Genomic DNA, 20,560 nt, shown 5'->3' with positions numbered 1-20,560 from the left:
AAGACTTCCTATCCTGAAATATTTCTGTCTATAAGATGAAATAAAGCAGATGAGTGATTGATTATATAATTTCCAAAGGCTTCAAGAGGTAGGATTCCTCTAGGTATTTATATAAAGGATTCAGGTATGCTGTTTTGAAGGAGCACATGCACCCCAATGTTTACAGCAGTGCTATTGACAATAGCCAAAGCATGGAAAGAACCCAAATGTCCATCGACAGATGAATGGATAAAGAATATGCGGATGTGTGTGTGTGTGTGTGTGTGTGTGTGTGTGTGTGTGGAGTATTACTCAGCAATCAAAAAGAATGAAATCTTGCCATTTGCAACAACGTGGATGGAACTAAGTGTATTACACTAAGCAAAATTAGAGAAAGACAAATATATGACTTCACTCATACATGGAATTTAAGATACAAAACAGATGAACATAAAGGAAGAGAAGCAAAAATAATATAAAAGCAGGGAGGGGAGCAAAACATAAGAGACTCTTAAATACAGAGAACAAACTGTGCGCACTTGGTGGGGTTGTGGGTGGGGAGATGGGCTAAATGTACAAGGGCCATTAAGGAAGACACCTGGGATGAGCACTGGGTATTATAAGTAGGGGATGAATCACTGGATTCTACTCCTGAAATCATTATTGCACTATACACTAACTAACTTGGATGTAAATTTAAAAAAATATACATACATAATAATTTTTAAAAAAGGGATTACTAAAATGGAAGGAGACACAGGTATAATATAAAGAGATTAAGTAAAAACACTCCACAGTCTTGAACTTGAATTATAAATGTAAGCACTGACTCATGAGTTATTTTATCTTTAAAAAAATACATATATCAAAAAAAACCCAGTATTTAATTATATAGCAATTTTAAAGTGTTCATAAATATATTTTGTCTACTGAGATCCCTGGAACTTATCCAATTCAATTTTATCCATACTCCTACCCAGTTTTCTCGAATTATATTCTTTGGCCTAAAAACAACATAACAACAACAAAAACCCCCTATAATGTGTATCAATAATGAACTCTAATGTAAACTAGAACTTTGGATAATAATGTGTCAATAGGAGTTCATCAACTGTAACAAATGTACCACTCGGGGGCAAGATATGTTGATAATGGAGGAGCATGTACACGTATGGGGTCAGGGGGCATATGAAACTCTCTTTACTTTTTACTCAATTTTGATGTTTAACTCAAAACTGCTCTAAAAAATAAAGTCTATTAATACATTTTAAATAAATAAATAAATAAATTCAGATTCCCCCCTTTCCAAACATCTAACATGTTTATCACTGTATTTCCTAGCTCCCTTCACCAAGGAGGTTAGAAACTGTGACCAACCTCATAAAAATAAGCATCCCTAGCACCCAGTTTGGTCTTGAAATATCACTTCCCACTAAAAGGAATCAGGGCTCTTTGAATAAAATGGCTGACTCCAGATATGGAGTAGGAAATGTACATAATGAGCCTAGAACATCTTGCCATAAATATGAGAATAAGAAAGCTAACTCCTAAGAATCACTACTAGGGACTTTTAGAGTCAGAGCAAAGTGACACAGAAGCTAACTTAAAGACATTACATATGTATAAATCCATGAATTCATAATGACATTTTTAAAAATCTAATTGATCACTTCCAGAAAATACTAAGGATAACTAGTAAATAACAGGAAAAAATTGTTTCTTCTTTATGAACTATAACCGTGGGTAGCCAAATAACAGATAACGGGAAGCATCTCTTAGAAGCGTATCTTTATAAAAGTTATTACAAATAATAAATGAAAAACAATAAAATGAGAGTATCACTATTTTACAATTTCCAATGAATTAACAGATGTAGGCAATGAACATCGATAGCTGCCAATATCACAGTAAGAGATGCAACTAGACATGGTGTGATAAAAGAACACACTACTACTTATACTGTTGCCATAGGAAGCAACTATATATCTCCCATCATGTCACTGCATCCAGCTGCCAATTTGCAGAAAATTCCTAGGTCAAAGGAACACACTGAAATGCACCATGAGTATGCAATCAGCATACATGTATTTTTTTTATGGCTTTCTGTATCAATAATTTATTTTTATTCAAAAAATTATATCTAAAATAAGAATTTTAAATATTTCTTCTAAAGATAAATATCTTCCTAGAAATAAGAAATAAAATTCATGTAATGTCAAGGTTTATACTGTTCATTTTAACTCAGTTTTTTGGTATGCTTAGTAATCTACCCTATAAAAAAACCATAATATTGTCATTACTTTAACTCTTTACTCCACTAAGAAAAGTGAACCAGGGAGCATCTTTCTATCTGTTAGATGGGATGCTGCCTGATTCATGAATTGCTTAATGAAGTAAATGAAATTGTCAAATTAAACATAAAAGTGAACCACTGTGCTACAGAACACTGAAAGAAAGACCCTGGTTTCAAAATTCATTAGAAATATGAAAAACTTGGGGCGCCTGGGTGGCGCAGTCGGTTAAGCGTCCGACTTCAGCCAGGTCACGATCTCGCGGTCCGTGAGTTCGAGCCCCGCGTCAGGCTCTGGGCTGATGGCTCGGAGCCTGGAGCCTGTTTCCGATTCTGTGTCTCCCTCTCTCTCTGCCCCTCCCCCGTTCATGCTCTGTCTCTCTCTGTCCCAAAAATAAAAATAAAAAAACGTTGAAAAAAAAAAAAATTAAAAAAAAAAAAAAAAAAGAAATATGAAAAACTTACTGGGTAAACTTTTAACCTCCAACAAAGTCCTGAAACTTGAAGAGGTGGACTGTAAACAGGGTCTGCTCGCTGGCGCAAAGTGCTGAAGTAAAAGAAAACCAACCAAATCCCAAGATCAAAACTGTTGTGAAATATCAACAGGCAAAACCAAACTCTAAGCACTTTACTTATGTTACTTATTTGCAGTCCTAAACAAGTAAATGAAGGTGCTGAACAAGTCAAGACTCCACTGCATAAATTTATATATACTTACATTCTGAAATAAGGTTTAATGATACTGAAATACTCAGCAGTATCTTTTCAGTTTCAAAACTGGGACATTCAAGGGAAAAGGAAAATATAAAGAAAAATAAAACTAAGTGTCCTGAATTTAATTACCACTTCAACAAGCAGTCTTTTACCATTAAAGAAAAAACCCAATGGGCTTCTTCCTCACATAGCTGTAGTACAATTATCCTTTTCTAATATGGAAAAACTTAAGAAATATGCTTAATCTTAACATATGTGGGGATATCCTCAGAAAGTTTGTATTTTAGCCAAAAAATTATCCCATAAGAAAAGACAGATGGAGGAGGGTGCTCCAGCCCCCACTGTGCCACTACGTGGCCCAGTCGGTTAGGCATCCATTTCTTGAATTTGACTCGGGCCAGGATTTCAGGGACGTGAGATCAAGCCCTGCGTCAGGCTCTACACTGAGCATGGAACCTGCTTAAGATTCTCTCTCTCTGCTTCTCCCCTGCTTAGGTGCTCACGTGCTCTCTCTCTATATCTCTCAAAAGAAAGAGAGATAAAGAGAGAAAGAGAAAGAAAGAGAAAGAGAGAGAGAGAAAGAAAGGAAAGAAAGAGGTATTAATCCTCAAACTTTGGCCTTTGGTGATGGTTATCACCTCCTAGAATTTCTCTCCCCAAGGCAAGGCCTTTTATTTCATGGTTCCCCATTTCCAAACTGTCTTTGAAAACAAGTCCCTTTAAGACCTCAGCGTTTTAAGATCTTTGTTTCCAATCTTCAAGAAAAAGTAGTAAAAGCTAACAAAGTAACATGCAAGTTACAAAGCATAAAATTTCTTATGACAATGGCCTCTCATTCACAATTTCTCACTTCCAGTTAAGATAAATGGACTCAAATCGACTTCTTCCCACCACTCTTATTTCCGAGGATGGGGGATGGTCATTGACCTTAATAATCCCATTCGCCCCACCTTAGTAAAGGCTAAGTGGACCCTCTACTTTAAAAAAAATGGTTTCTTTTCCCAGACTAGATAGAGAAGCAATCTGTCCTGAAGATAAAATATAATCCAGACAAATGACCTATATGTTTCTAATATGAAACTTGCTTCTTCTAAGATTACACACCGAGTGACACAGATCCTTGTTCTGTATTCTAACCCAAGAATGATACTTCCTGGCTCTTACTTATGTAGACATACAAAACAAATCTCAGTAGTCAAAAACTCTTACCTGAAATTCTCTAAAACAAAAGTAGCTGAATCATAAGATGGTACTAATTCACTAAAAAGAAGCAAAAGGTAAAATAATTATTTAAGTTTAAAATTTCATTTAATTAAAAAACAAAGTCCCTCAGTAATATCTTTAAAATGTTTTTAAACTAAGTCCCTAAGAAATATTTTTCAATCCTTACTAAATACGGATATTAAACCAAATGAATTTGTAAAACCATCAAAAGCTAACATCAAAAGTTTTCAATTAAATTGGAGACTCAACAAATAGTTTATAAAATAGTTGGGCTTTTTGAGAAGCAACAAGTAAGCATTAAAATAAGCATAAGAGACTCTCAAAACTACTCATGGAAATAGGAAAAGGAAGGGTGCTTAAGTCGGGAACCTAAAATATGAAACAGATATAAGGAAGTTTAGAAAAAAACAAAAGAAACAGCAAAAGACATCACAATAAATCCCCAACTTCAGTCTCTAAAACAAATTATGAGGAATATTGATGACCTTAAACATTTTAAGAATATTAACTTGGAAATACCATTTTATGGAATAAGAATACATAATCACCTAGGGGCAAATAGAGTGGATAAGCAACAATTTCTTGGCAAGGCGAGATTACCTCAGGCAACTTAACTTTAGTTCCATACATTCTTCTCTAAAGAGAACTGAACTACAACACAACCACAGGATATACCCTTAGATATGTGAATAGTCTACAGTACTGTCATTCAAACACTTCAAAAGTCAGTCAATAAAACATTTATGATAAAGACACTATCATATACAGTATTATAACATAAAATATTCTGTAATTAATAAATAAAATTATAGAGGCGTCTGGGTGGTTCAGGTTGAGCAACCAACTTCGGCTCAGGTCATGATCTCATGGTTTGTGAGTTTGAGCCCCGCGTCGGACTCCGTGCTGACAGCTCAGAGCCTGGAGCCTGCTTCTGATTTTGTGTCTCCCTCTCTCTCTGTCCCTCCCCCACTCATGCTCTGTCTCTCTCTGTCTCAAAACTAAATAAACATTAAAAACATTTTTTTTAATAAATAAAATTAATAAAATTATAAATTTACCAAAAAGATAAACTGCAAGCCATTTCACTGTATCCTCAGATATATCTTCTAAAGTTTAATTCATGAAAATTCATTATTACCAAAATAAAATATATGATAACATCTACAGCACTTTCACACTGTGATAGTGCCTAAAGAAATTAGTGGTTTGCCAGTGAAAACACAGCATAGATTTAAAAATATATTATTTTTTATTTTATGGTAAGTATGTATAGCTAAATAGCTCATATCTTTTTCACATAAGTATGGGGTTTGCCCTGCAACAGTTAACTATATAGCTACTATCCTACTGTCAAACACCCCTAACCATATTCCAAGGCAGCTGTTACCTTTTCTTAAAACACTCATGTTCTTCACTCCCAGATGTTTGCCTCGTTAATCTTTACTATTCTTTCAAGTAACAGATTAGAAGTCACGGTCCATTGAACGTCTGCTCTAACTTCTCTCCATTATGTTTCCGCACATTCAGTATACCAAACCCCAATTAGTAGAATGAATGTAAGCAGTACCTAGAAAGCCTACCTGGAACCACAAACCTAATCAGAGCTTCAAGGAAATGTCTCCAGGACAGTTTCCAAATTTGGTCAAGTCATGACATGCTTTTGTTTATAATTTCATGCAAGTTCCAATCATACCAGTGTTGGTTGGTTCTCCCACCAAATTCATAACATCTTTCATAATGTTTTTTCCACCATATCCTTAACATCCAGTGCTATACATTTCCTTTGTTGTTTTGGCTGGAAGACCAAACTATTATTTGGTCATATTTTTGTTAGCCATTAAGTGTCAAAAGAGTTCACCACAAAACTAAAAGGCCACTGCTAGAATGGGAGAAGGTATTTGCAAATGACATTTCGGATAGAGGGTTAGTATCCAAAATCAATAAAGAACTTATCAAACTCAACACCCAAAATATGAATAATTCAGTGAAGAAATAGACAAAAGACATGAGCAGACACTTTTCCAAAGAAGACATCCAGATGGCTAATAGACACATGAAAAGATGCTCAACATCACTCATCATCAGGGAAACACAAATTAAAACCACAGAGATACCACCTCACACCTGTCAGAATGGCTAAAATTAACAACTCAGGCAACAACAGAGGTTGGCGAGGATGTGGAGAAAGAGGATCTCTTTTGCACTGCGAGTGGGAATGCAAACTGGTGCAGCCCTCTGGAAAACAGTCTGGATGTTCTTCAAAAAGTTAAAAATGGAACTACCCTATGACCCAGCAATTGCACTACTAACTATTTATCCAAGGGATATAGGTGTGCTGTTTCAATGGGGCACATGCACCCCAATGTTTATAGCAGCACTATCAACAATAGCCAAAGTATGGAAAGAGCCCAAATGTCCATCAACAGAGGAAGGGATAAAGAAGATATGGTACATATGGTATATATACACAATGGAGTATTAATTACTCAGCAATCAAAAAGAATGAAATCTTGCTATTTGCAACAACATGGAGGAACTAGAGGGTATTACGCTAAGCGAAATTAGTCAAAGACAAGTATTGTATGACTTCACCCATATGTGGAATTTAAAATACAAAACAGATGAACATAAGGGAAGGGAAGCAAAAATCATATAAAAACAAGAAGGGGGACAAAACATAAGACACTCAAATACAGAGAACAAACTGAAGGTTGCTGGAGGGTTGTAGGTGGGGGCGGGGATGAGCTAAATGGGTAAGAGGCATTAAGGAAGACACTTTTTGGAATGAGCACTGGGTGTTATACATAGGGGATGAATCATTGGAATCTACTCTTGAAATCATTATTGCACTATATGCTAACTAACTTGGAGGTTAAATAAATAACCAAACATACATACATACATACATACATACATACATACATACATAAATACCAAAACACAAAATAAATAAGAGAAGGAGATGATACGTTTAACTCAGAACAGTGGAGTAGAAAGCTTAGGAGCTAAAGAGCTAAAATAGATCACTAAAGCTCACTGACCAAGAGAGTATAGTATGATGTGCCCAAGCTGTCACTTGCAAGAGAAAATGATCACATTCAGAGCACGGAAAACCTCTATCAATCCCAGGGTATTGTGATATACTCCTATACATGTATAATTTTTAGGGAAACTTTTTGAAAAATAACATTGTTAACAAATTAAACAAATTAAATGCATTAAACAGGATGCATTATACAGCTGACCCACACTGTTCAAAGATCAATTGTAATTGATTATGAAATACTAGATTTTAATATAATTCTATACTATTTAATATGGAATATACACCCATTAAGATTATTAGTTTCTCTTCTCCCCTGTGTAGCACAATAGTGCTGAACATATAGTCTTTAATAAATAACACCGCACTTGTTCAATGACTTATTCTCCATTGTGGCTCCATCACAAATCAACTGATGGAACTTAAGGCAATCCAGTCCTAAGATCTCAAAGCTTAGAAACATTCACCACTGCCTTTGTACATCTAAATTTGATCTGTAACTTAACGTCAACAAAGCTACAAGCCAAAATGTCCAGTAAGGCAGTAAATAAGCATTATTTGGGAGAGAAAGGGTCCTAAGGTGAACTTTATCTATGGAAAGCTCCTTAATTTGTCATACTTAAAAAAATTTTTTTTGGTCGTTTCCTCTTTGATGTCCCTCCTACCTGCCTCCCTTGCTCCCTGCCCTCCCAATTTCAGTCCCTTCTATCTACACCAAAAAAACAAGATAATGAAAAGGGACTGTTGGGGTTCTGAGCCACTTAGGCAGTTAGGGAACAGAAAGCAAAACAATCACTGGATGTAAGAGATTGAAAAGAAATCTAAAGCAGAGGTGCCTGCCTAATGAGACACTGCAAGTAGTATCAGCATAGGCGTTTACCTATATTTGTGGTTCCCAAAATTGAGGACAGAATTACTCAGGATGCCCAAGATTCATTATCTAGACATCACCTCCAAATATTGCCAGGCAATAGGCTTGGGAATTTGCATTATGGACAAACACTCCAGAGCTGGCTTTGATATGTGATCCATGCACTATACTTTGAATTGAAAAACATTTACCTTTATATATGGTATTTACATCAAAACTTACGTTTCATTCCGCGGTGATGAATGGTTCCAAAAAGGTATTCTTCAAAACTGAAATGACTGACCATGTTATCAAAGAAGCAGCCTTTCGATACTGGTGAACATCCTTAGTTCACCTAATCTACTTAAGGATAGCAAATACCAAGTACTTTTAGTAATATTCAGTGCTTGATTAAAATAGGAATATTATATCTGGCTTGTTAATTCAGAGAGAAATGAAGACTTAATAGTCAGTGAGATCTACCTGAGTTCTGGCTGTCAAAAGAACTTTACCCTTCTGTTTATAGGACTATGGGTGGTAATAATCCTCAGGAATGCATCTGTGATGAGGAACAAGGGCTTACACCAGAAATTCTAAACCAGGGGCAGTTTTACTCCTAAGAAGCATTTGGCAATGTCTGGAAATATTTTATCACAACTATAAAGGAAAACGTGCTACTGGGACACTGCTAAACATCCCACAATAAACAACAAAGCTCCCTCAACCCCACAGAAAATTATCCTGATCAACAATGTCAAGGTTGAAAAACCCTGGCTTGCACTATTCAGTTGAGTACTATCAATGCCTTGTGGCCATCAGAGGGCACCACATATCAGAGAAAAAAGAAAAGACAATTATACATTTTTAAAACAAAGGCTATTTCCTTTAGGTAACACAGCCTTCAACATACTAAAAATGTGGCAGTATTTCAAAGCCATCTTTAAAGTCTAAGATGGACTAAAATCTGCCACACCAACATTTTTATCTGCGGCAGTGGTTTAACCTCTCTTCTTAGGAACCAACTAAGGAGATTTTAAATGAACAAAATACAAATGCCTAGTTGCACCCAATGTTATGGACCATCTGTGTCCCCCAAAATTTGTATGTGGAGGCTCTAATCCCCAATGTATTTGGAGACAGGACCTTTCCAAAAGAATCCCAAATGAATCTAATATACAGCTAATGCAAGAAACCATTGCTCTAACACTACAGGGCAAAAATGCTTGAAAGAATATGCTGTTCAAAAGAATTCTAAGACTACCCAAGATAAAAACTAAAAGGAGGTAATTAAGATTACCTGAGGTCATAAGGGTGGGAAGGACCCTAACTCAATAAAGCTCGTGTCCTTAGAAGAGAAAAAGATACCAGACACTGATCTCTGTGCTTGAGAGAAAAGGTCTTGTGAGGACACAGGGAGAAGGCTGTAAGCAAGCAAGAAGCCTCATCAGAAATCAGATTTCCTAGCACCTTGATCTCATACTTCTTGCATCCAGAACTATAAGAGAATAAACTTCTGTAGTAGAAACCACCCAGTCTGTGTTATTTTGTCACCCAGGGGCACTGGGTGACACTGTCACCCAGTCTGCTGTTCAAGCAGACTAATCTATCTGCAGAGATTTTATTTCAAATGACCTGAGGTATGAACCAGCATTGGTAATTTTCAATAGAATCCCAACTGAGTCTAACATACAACTAATGCCAAGAACCACTGGTCTAATACCACAGTGCAAACATGCTTGAAAGAATATGCTGGTTCAAAAGGATTCTAAGACTGCCCAAGACAAAAACTAAAAGATGCATAGAACACAACCAGTTGTTTCCTCCCACCACCTTTTAGGATCTTGAGGTAACATCATGTCACCTTCAGAATCTTCTGGCATTTCATCCATATTCTGATTTTTGTTTCTGGCAACATATATGTAAACAATGAGATATAAATTAAATTCAAAAGGTAAATAAAAGAATGACCATACTGCATCATGGATGGACCTTGAGGGCATTATGCTACATAAGTCAGAGAAAGACACATACCAAAAAAATTTTTAAAAAAGGGTCAGAAGGTATACACTTCTAGTTATAAAGTAAGTCATGGAGATATACTAGACAGCATTGTGACTATAGTCAAAACTGTACTGCAAATTTTAAAGTTGCTAAGAAAACAGATCTTAAAAGTTCTCATTATAAGAAAAGTTTTGTAACTGTTTATGGTGACAGATGTTAACTAGACTTACTGTGATCGTTCTGCAATACTTGAAAAGGTCAAACCATTATGTTGTACACTTGGAACTAATATGTTACATGTCAATTATATATCAATTTAAAAAAATGAACAGATAGTGATTAAATTGGGATCAGTTACTTTTTCTACAGAAGGTGATACTCCAGGAAGAAACTAACTCCTAATTCAAGATCACCTCTTTACAGTCAAAAGTGTAACTCCACCAGAATTTTTAACCAGATTTACATGTATATAAAGTTTACTAAACCACATCATTATAAATAACACCTTAAAAAACTCAGTTAATTAGGAAAACTAACATTCTTTTGAAAGAAGCATGTGCATATGCACATAAACGTTAAATGAAAATCAAGTTAAAAAACTATGTCGCACCTGGTAAAGTCTGGTGGAACAGGAGTGGTAACAAAGGACGCCATGGGCTTCCGATGAACTTGCTGAAACATCATGAGGATCTCTGAGCTCTTAGATATCAACTCACTCTTACTACAAGACCGCAGCTGTGTGAGGAAAACAATCAAATAAACAAAAGTAATATTCACTGGCATCACAAAATCCTCAATAAAGAATAAAAATAGGAATTATTTTGGTCATATTCTAGAAAAAAAATGAGATAAAAATAGAATGACTCTTTCAAAGTGGTTTTGAGAGTTAAGAATCTACAAAGGATCTAAATTATTTCCATTCTAACAGTAAAGTCACTGAGGAAATGTATTTGATTTTTTTTTTTTTTTTTTTAGCATTTATTTATTATTGAGAGACAGAGACAGACAGAACATGAGCATGGGAGGGGCAGAGAGAGGGGGCGACACAGAATCCGAAGCAGGCTTCAGGCTCTGAGCTGTCAGCACAGAGCCCGGCGCAGGGCTCGAACTCACAGACCACGATATCATGACCTGAGCCGAAGTCAGACACTTAACCGACTGAGCCATCCAGGCGCCCCAAGAAATGTATTTGATTTTAATGCATTTTTCTCACCTTGCACGTTAGCATAAATCCAACTATAAGCAAACACAACTGGCATAGAGAAGTTATTATATATACTAATGAACAAAACTCTATAGGTCAATAGCCATCAAACGAGGATTTCTCAAACTGCATTCCGAGAGAGAGAAATGTTAGGATGTAACAGACCCAGAGAAGTCTCAACTTCCATCAATTTGGAAAACACTACATTATGTAGTGCCAAAGGTTAAAAACTGAGAAATTCAACTCGGGTAAAATAAGCATAATAGTTCAAAGACTTTCTACTCCAGACAATCAATTTGAAGTCCTAATTCTGCCCCACACTAATCATATGACTTTCAGAGTCTGTTTATCTGTAAAACTGGAATCATATCTACCACTGCTTACTTCACTAGGACTGTTGTAACAAGTATGAAGCCATATGTGAGACAGCTTTATAAACTGTTACAGGCTAAACAGTGCCTCCACCAAATTCCTGTTGGTCTTAACCCCTAGTAAGTAACTCAGAATGTTAACTATATTTGGAAATAAGGTCTTTAGAGGATACAAAGAGAAAGCAGTGTCTACAAGAGACACCTCAGGGGAAAACAAAACTTCTGACACTTTGATCTTAAGACTCCCAGTCACCAGAACTATAAGAATATAAATTTCTATTGTTTAAGCCTCCTAGTCTGTGTTATTTTGTTAGGGATGCCCTAGCAAAGTAATACACTATCAAATGCCATACAGATGATATTCATAATACTCACTACAGTTAGGTTTATATTTTTTAAATGACAGTTGCTTATAACTCGTGAAGAATAATATGATACGATATGACTGGTATCATACGACAAATATCAAAACCTACAGCTTTTATAAAATATTTATTGAATGTGGGGCGCCTGGATGGCTCAGTCAGTTGAGCATCTGACACTTGCTTTTGGCTCAGGTCATAATCTCATGGTTCAGGGGATGGAGCCCTACACGGGGCTCTGCGCTAGCAGCAAGGAGCCTACTACGGATTTTCTCTCTCCCTTGCTCTCTGCACCTCCCCCATTCTCACTCACATGTTCTTGCTCTCAAAATAAACTTCAAAAAAAATATAAATAAATAAATATTTAATGCCTATGATGAGTGTCCTTCCTTGACCCCATTTCCTCCAAAGGTAACTCACTCAAGTTTATATCACTACCATGTGTTTCCACATGTATCACATGTTCAGCAATGTTCTGAATGTTTTTAGACTTTACATAAATACGACCAAGCTACATCACCATGTAGCCTACATTTTTCAGTTAACATTGCTTCTGAGATTTGTTTATTGGTATCTATAGAGCTACTCATCTCAGCAGTTTTAAAGAATATCATTGCATGAATATGTTATTTTTCTCTGTCAATGAACATTCAGGTTGATTCCCATTCTTCATTATTAAAACTCTGGAGAGAAGACCCTTGTGCAGTTCCTTGTACACATATGCAGGTTTCTCTAGGATTTGAATTACTGGTTGAAGCATACGACAACTTTAGCAGATACTAGCAAACTGCTCTCCAACATAATTTACATAAGTACTACACAAGTTCCCACTGCTGTATATTGTCAACATTTACATTTTTACCTATTAATTTCTGCCAACTAATGGGTGTAAAATGGCATTTTGTTGTGGTTTTAGTTTATATTTACCAGACTAGCAATGAAACTTCACATTTACTGGTCTCTGTACACTTCTGTAAACTATCTGTTCATCTGCCTTGCCTACTTTTTGAGATTGCTTTAGTTATTTAGAATTAAACTGTATTTCTTTATAAATTCTGGATAGCAATTCCTGTTCAGGTTAGGAGTAACAAGTATCTTTTCCAAGTCTATGGCCTGTCATCCAAGTTGTTGAATTTCTTTTTTTAAAGTTTGAATTTTAATGCATTCAAATCTTTCTATTTTGTACCTACTGTACCTTAAGAAATCTTCCTCTATCCCACATCAAAGGTATTCTCCTCTAAACTCCTCTAAAAATAATCAAATTTTGCTACTGATGTTTAGGTCTTTAGTCCACCTGGAACTAAGTCTTGTGTATAAAATGAAGATCAAATTTTATTTCCCACATGTACAAATGCCAATATTTGTTGAAAGGCCCATCCTTCTCCATTTCTGTCATGTAATGTATCAAGTCTCCACACATACCTGGGGTTCTGTTTCTGGGCTTTTTATTCTGTTATCTTCTCGAACTGTCCTTGTGCTGACACTTGTGTCATAATTACTATGTTTTCACATTATGTCTTGATATATGACAGGAATTTTAACTTATTTTTTTAATCTAAGACTATGCTGGCTATATGGGGCCCCTTGCTCTTTCACATTAATATTGGAATTTTACCAAATTCTTAGAAAATTTATGTTGAAATAAAGGCTGAATTGCACTTGTAGAATGGTATCAATAGCACCTTTATAACACTGAATCTTCCCCTGCATAAATACACCATATTCCATAAAATGTAGTAGGCTATAAATTATTAAACATTAACTATTTCATGTGCTAGTATGAAAAAAAATCTTCGCTAAATTATGGCTGTATTAACTGTTAAGACACATCCCATTTCAAATTTAATTTTTTTTAATGTTTATTTTTGAGAGAGAGATGAAGAGAGAGCGCAAACGCGCGAGTGGGGGAGAGGCAGAGAGAAAGAGAGAGACACAGAATCTGAAGCAGGCTCCAGGCTCTGAGCTGTCAGCACAAAGCCCCATGCCAGGCTTGAACCCACGAACCGCAAGATCATGACTTGAGCCAAAGTTGGACACTTAACTGACTGGGCCACCCAGGCGCCCAAGACATATCCCATATCAAAATAGCATAATATACATCTGAGAATCCATGAGATACAGGATGTTTCTTCATTCAACTCTAGTGTTTACAAAGGTCTCCAACACTTTTTATTAGATTTATTCAAAATCCTTAGTTTTTGTTATATTATGAACAGGATTATTTTCTGAGCTGTTAGCACAGAGCCTGATGCGGGGCTCGAACTCATGAACTGTGAGATCATGACCTGAACCAAAGTCAGTTGCTTAACCGACTAAGTCACCCAGTCGCCCCAAACAGGATTATTTTCAATTAAGTTTTCTAGCCGATTATTTCCGATATTTGATTTCTGTCTTGATAAGCTCACTAAAAAGGTGTAAGTTACATACTTTCTACATAGATAACCATATCCTCTACAAATAACCAATTTTATATCTTCCTTTTAATATATTTCTACCACATTTATTGTCTTGAGGCCCCTGAGTGGCTCATTATGAACAAATGAGTTAAGCCTGCTTCAGAGTCTGTGTCTCCCTCTCTCTCTGCCCCAACCCTGCTCACACTCTCTCTCTCTCAAAAGTAAACATTAAAAAAATTTTTTTTAATTTATATATATATATAGTTGTACCATATTTACTGTTTTAATTTAATACACAGGAGTAGCACACTCAGAAGTGAAACGACAATAGGAAGCAACCCTGGATTCTTTATCAGAGCTTCACAATTTTTACCATTTAGACTGTTTCCTATAAAATAAAGTTAAATGTATAGGTGCCTGGGTAGCTCAGTTGGTTAAGTGTCCGATTTCAGGTCAGGTCATGAATTCGCGGTTCATGGGTTCAAGCCCCGCATCAGGCTCTGTGCTGACAGCTCGGAGCCTGGAGCCTGTTTTAGATTCCATGTCTCTCTCTCTCTCACTCTGTTCCTCCCCTGCTTGAGCTCTCTCTCTCAAAAATAAAGATTAAAAGAATAAAATAAATTTAATGTAGTTCCCTTTTATTTTTTTAATGTTTATTTATTTTTGAGAGAGACAGAGAGAGCGAGTGGGGACATGCAGAGAGAGAGCGAGACACAGAATTCGAAGCAGTCTCCAGACTCCAAGCTGTCAGGACAGAGCCTGATGCAGGGCTCAAACTTGTTCCTTTTTAGTCTTAGTTTGCTAAGTAATTTAGCCATGAATGATGACCAAATATAATAATGTTACTTTAAAAATTAATATTATCCTGTTCATTTTTATTTAAATGTTCATATAGTTTTGCTCTGTAATCTCTTGAGTTTATATAATCAAGAAGATTTTTCTGATAGTGAAACATTCCTTTCATTCCTTTGAGTACCCCTACTTGACCTGGCTTTTTCGTTCTTTATTATGATTTTATTTTTTAGTAATCTCTACATCCAACCTGGGACTTGAACTCAAAATCCTGAGATCAACTGTTGCATACTCCACTGAGCCATCCCACTGGTCTTGCGCTCATTTGTTTTTGTACGTATCCTACTGATTTTTTTTTTTTTTAATTTTTTTTTTTTAACCTTTATTTATTTTTGAGACAGAGAGAGACAGAGCATGAACGGGGAGGGGCAGAGAGAGAGGGAGACACAGAATCGGAAGCAGGCTCCAGGCTCTGAGCCATCAGCCCAGAGCCCAATGCGGGGCTCGAACTCACGGACCGCGAGATCGTGACCTGGCTGAAGTCGGACGCTTAACCGACTGCGCCACCCAGGCGCCCCATATCCTACTGATTTTTAACTGCCAGTATATATTTAAGATTTTGGCATTTATGTTAAAATAAAATTGAGCTTTGGGGTGCCTGAGTGGCTCAGTCAGTTAAGCATCTGACTTCAGCTCAGGTCATGATCTCACAGTTCATGAGTTCGAGCCCTGCCTCAAGCTCTGCGCTGACAGCACCAAGCCAGCTTGGGTTTCTCTCTCTCTCTCCCTCTCTATCCCTCCCCCATGTTCTCTCTCTCAAGTAAATAAACTTTAAAAATAAAATATTGAGCTTTAATTTTCTTACATTGTTCTTATGACAACTGGTTATTAATATTAGTGTTATACAGTCTTGAATGAGATCTAGTACTTTGGTATGCTCTAAGAAAAAATTACTTGATAGGCAAAAGACATCTAAAAATTTGGTAAAAATTTTCCATTAGTCTGAATTTGATGTCTTTAGAAGGAGACTTATCAACAATATAATTTACTTAATGTTTCTTGTTTAAGTTATATACTTTCTTAAGTGACTCTACACAATTACAATTTTCTAAAAATTATCCTCGTCATGTAGATTCTACCTCAATAATGTTGCTCATATTTGTAAAGCACACAGAACACTAGCATAAATATTTACTTTTAAAAATGATTATTTAAATTTCTACTGCATCTGTAGTTATATCCCAATTCTTCTTCCCAATACAATACTGAACACTTCCTTCATTTTTCTTGATAACCATGCTAGAATTATCTTCTATTTAACGCATGCTTTTCAAAGATCCAATATTGGGTATGCTGATACTCCCAACTATTTCATGGCTCTCTTTTTTGTGAATTACATCACTATCTTCATGATTTCTTTCCATTTTATGCTTCTACACTATTGTTCCTTTATTAGCCTCTTTAGTTGAACACCATTCATTCATAATTTTCTTAAATTGCACTTTAGACTATGTCGTCTTCTAAATATCCATTAGCGAAGTCTGGTATTTTAATAATTTATCATTTTTTTATTTTCTTAGAAATTTTCTTAAATGTTTATTTGAGAGAGAGCAAGCGAGCCCACATGCAGGGGTGGGGTAGAGGGTAGGAGGGGACAGAGGATCTGAAGCTGGCTCTGTGCTGACAGCAGAGAGAGCGATGTGGGGCTCAAACTCATAAACCATGAGGTGATGACCTGAGCCAAAGTCAGACTCAATTGACTGAGCCACCCAGGCACCCCGATAATTTATCATTTCAATTGCAATTCCTCTTAAGCTCAAGAACAATGTAGATATTTAAAATATTTCAATGTATATTTGAATACATATGATTTTTAAAATAATGTTGGTTTTTGATGTCTACCTTAACTGTACTGTGGTCACAGAACATGTTCTTTACATAAGTTTCTGAAATTTCTTCAGACTTCTATATAACTAAGTACTTGGCTAGGTATTGAAACTTTTTTTTCTTAAGTTTATTTATTTATTTTGAGAGAGACAGAAACAGGCAGAGAGAGACACACAATCCCAAGGAGGCTCCACACTGTCACTGCAGAGCCCGATGTGGGGCTTGAACCCACAAAATTGTGAGATCATGACCTTGGCCAAAACCAAGAGTTGGACAGACAAGCCACCCAGGCACTGCAAAATGATTTTTTTAATACTGGGTTTGCAAATAATTTTGTAAACTCCTTTTTATGGATTTTTAAAAAATGTTTATTTATTTATTTTGAGAGAGAGAGAGAGAGAGAGAGAGAGAGAGAGAGCGCACGTGCACATGGGGGGGGGGGTGGGGAGCAGAGACAGGGAGAGAGAGAATCCCAAGCAGGCTCTGTGCTGTCAGTGCAGAGCCCAATGAGGGGCTCGATCCCATGAACCGTGAGATCATGACCTGAGCTGAAATCAAGAGTCAGACAATTAAACAACTGAACCACCCAGGCACCCTGGAGCAGTTTCATATGAACTGAAACAGAGCATGTATTCTTCATTTGGGGATGCAGGGCTCCCTATATACCTTTTATTTTTTTTCCACATACCTTTTAGATAAAGCATCTTAATTTATTTTTTTTCAAATACCCTGTATTCTTACAAACTTCTTTTAGTTGGTGCTATCAGTTTATTAAGTATTTAAAAACTCACTATAGTGATTTTATCAAAATCATTTAATTCTCTGCTTTCTACATTCTGAGTTTATCCTAGAATACGAAATCATAACTGTCCTATCTTCATACTCTTTTTTAAAAATTTTTTAGGTTTTATTTATTTTTGAGAGAGAGAGACAGAGCATAAGTGGGGGAAGGGCAGAGAGAGGGAGACACAGAATCCAAAGCAGACTCCAGGAACTGAGCTGTCAGCACAGAGCCTGATGTGTGGCTCAAACCCATAAACCATGAGATCATGACCTGAGCCGAAGTCGGATGCTTAACCAACTGAGCTATTCAGGTGCCCCTCTTCTTATTCTTAAGGTAGACAGTTCCCTCTTTGTCAGTAGTCCTTTTTATCACTAGTAATGTTTTTTTCCCCATTTTAAATTCCTCACCATTCTCTAGATCTATCTCTTATTAAGTAGATCATTGTGTGATTTTTTTAATTCAAATTAATCCTTTACATTTATTTTTTTATTACTGATATTAGTGTCATTCACTGACAATAATACTCAAAATCCAGAAAAAATTACTCAATTCAAGCCCTGTATTGAGCTTCATGCTGAGCATGGAGCCTGAGCCTACTTAAAAAAAAAAAAAAAAAAAAAAGTCGAAGATTGTTCAATCAGATTAAAACATTAGACCCAACTGCATGCAGCCTTTAAGACAGAGACTTTAAATATTTAAAAACAAATATATTAAAAATAAAAAGACAGAATAAGATATGTCATGGTAACATGAGTTAAAAGGAAGATGATGTGGCTTTCTTAAATTTCAAAGCAAAAAATTTATGATAAAGTCATTTCAGGGATGCCTTCAGGGTGGCTCAGTCAGTTAAGCATCTGACCCTTGATTTAGGTTCAGGTCATGATCTCATGGTTCATGAGATCAAGCCCATGTCCGGCTCTGGGCTGACAGTGCAGAGCCTGCTTGGATTCCCTTTCTCTCTCCCTCTCTCTCTCGCTCTCCATCTCTCTCTTTCAAATAAATAAACTGAAAAAAAAAAAAAAAAAAAAAGGCATTTTATAGTGATGTTGGAAACAATTAAGAGGATGTAACAATCCTAGGCATTTAGGGCCTTAATAGTATGGCTTCAAAATACATGAAGCAAAAACCGATTGAACTGCCAGAAGAAAAGACAAATAAATACACAATTATTGCTGAAAATGTCAACAACCCTCTCTCAATAATCAAACAGGTAGAAAGAAAATCTACAATATAGTAGACTTGAACAACATCACCAACCAACCTGATCTCAAGACACTGCAATCAGAAAAAAACCAAACATTTGGAAACTAACTAATATGGCTCAAAGAATAACTCACAAAGGAAGAAAATATTTTGAACAGAAATGTCTCAGATTACTAACCCCAGGTTCCATCTTAAGATTTCAGAAAAAGAGCAAATTAAACTCAAACTAAGCAAAAGAAAGAAAACAATTAGATCAAAACAAAGATCAAGGAAATAGAAAACAAAGACAACAGAGAAAAACAAAAAGCCAGGTTCTTTGAAAACATCAGGAAAAATAGATATCCTCTAGCCAAACTGATCAGGCAAAAAAGACACAAACTACCAATACCAGGAAAAAGAGAGGTAATATCACTGCATTCTACAAATTTAAAAGGATAACAAGAGGGGGTGCCTGGGTGGCTCTGTCAGGTGGATAGCCGACTCTTGATTTCTGCTCAGGTCATGATCTCAGGGTCGAGGGATAGGGCCCCATGTCACGCTCTATCCACGCTGAGCATGGGGTCTGCATAAGATTCTCTCTCTACCTCTAGCCCTCTCCCCTGCTCATGAGCTCTAAAATAAAAACAAATTAAAAAAAAAAAAAAAGGATAAGTGAATATTAAGAACTATGTGCCAGTAAATCTGGCAAACTCAAATGAAATAATTCCTTAAAGACCGAAACCACCAAAGCCTACTCAAGAAATAAGTAATATAAACTGCTCTACGTCTATTAAAGGAATTGAATTTGTAGTTGAAAACCACTCCACAAAGAAGGCCCCGGGGTGGTGGTGGGAGGAGTGAGCGGGGAGGGTTGGCGGGAAGTGGGTGCGGGGAGACGAACCCAATAAAAAAAAGAAAACAAGGACCAAATGTCTTCACTGGTGAATTCTATCAAACTTCTAAAGGAACACCAACTCTACAGAACTTATTCCAGAAAACTGAAGAGGGCATACTTTAAAATTCTTTGAGACCATCATTACTCTAATAACAATACCAGACAAGATACTCTGAGAAAAGAAAACTATCATCTAGTATCTCTGAGGCATAAAAATGCAAAAATTATACACAAAATCTTTTCTAATCAAATCCAATAATTCATTAAAAGGACAGTACATTGACCAAACCAAGGTTTTTAACCCAGAAGTACAAAGTTCATTTAATACTAAAAATAGTAATAATCCATATTAAGAAAAAGGAAAACCATATAAACTTTGATACATGTAGAAAAAGAATTTGACAAAATCCAACATTCATTCCTAATGAAAATTCTCATCAAATAGGAACAGAATTCCAAAACCTGATAAAGAATATCTACATTAAACATTCAGCTAACATCATACTTAAATCAACATTATACTAGAAGTTCTGGTCAGTAAAATCCTGACAGGAACTACATAAAAAGCAGATCAAAAAGAAAATTG

At 36.1% G+C, this 20,560-nt stretch overlaps 1 protein-coding gene across 9 annotated transcripts in view; it reads right to left on the bottom strand.

Moving 5' to 3' along the window:
- The window catches only part of TRIM37 (tripartite motif containing 37), a 147,339-nt gene that overhangs the window by 94,454 nt on the left and 32,325 nt on the right, over positions 1-20,560 (bottom strand). For all 9 annotated transcript variants that reach the window (XM_042966059.1, XM_042966055.1, XM_042966054.1 and 6 more), the window contains exons 9-11: positions 10,712-10,836; positions 4,193-4,243; positions 2,735-2,816 (exon numbers count right to left, since the gene is read on the bottom strand). In XM_042966059.1, coding sequence (XP_042821993.1) covers positions 2,735-2,816; positions 4,193-4,243; positions 10,712-10,836 — 258 coding nt within the window. The remainder of the gene's footprint in view (positions 1-2,734; positions 2,817-4,192; positions 4,244-10,711; positions 10,837-20,560) is intronic.

Source organism: Panthera tigris, chromosome E1, assembly GCF_018350195.1.
Source record: "Panthera tigris isolate Pti1 chromosome E1, P.tigris_Pti1_mat1.1, whole genome shotgun sequence".
Classification (NCBI taxonomy): Eukaryota; Metazoa; Chordata; class Mammalia; order Carnivora; family Felidae; genus Panthera; species Panthera tigris.
Note: the sequence above shows the minus strand (reverse complement) of the source record. Positions and strands in the feature narration are given on the sequence as shown.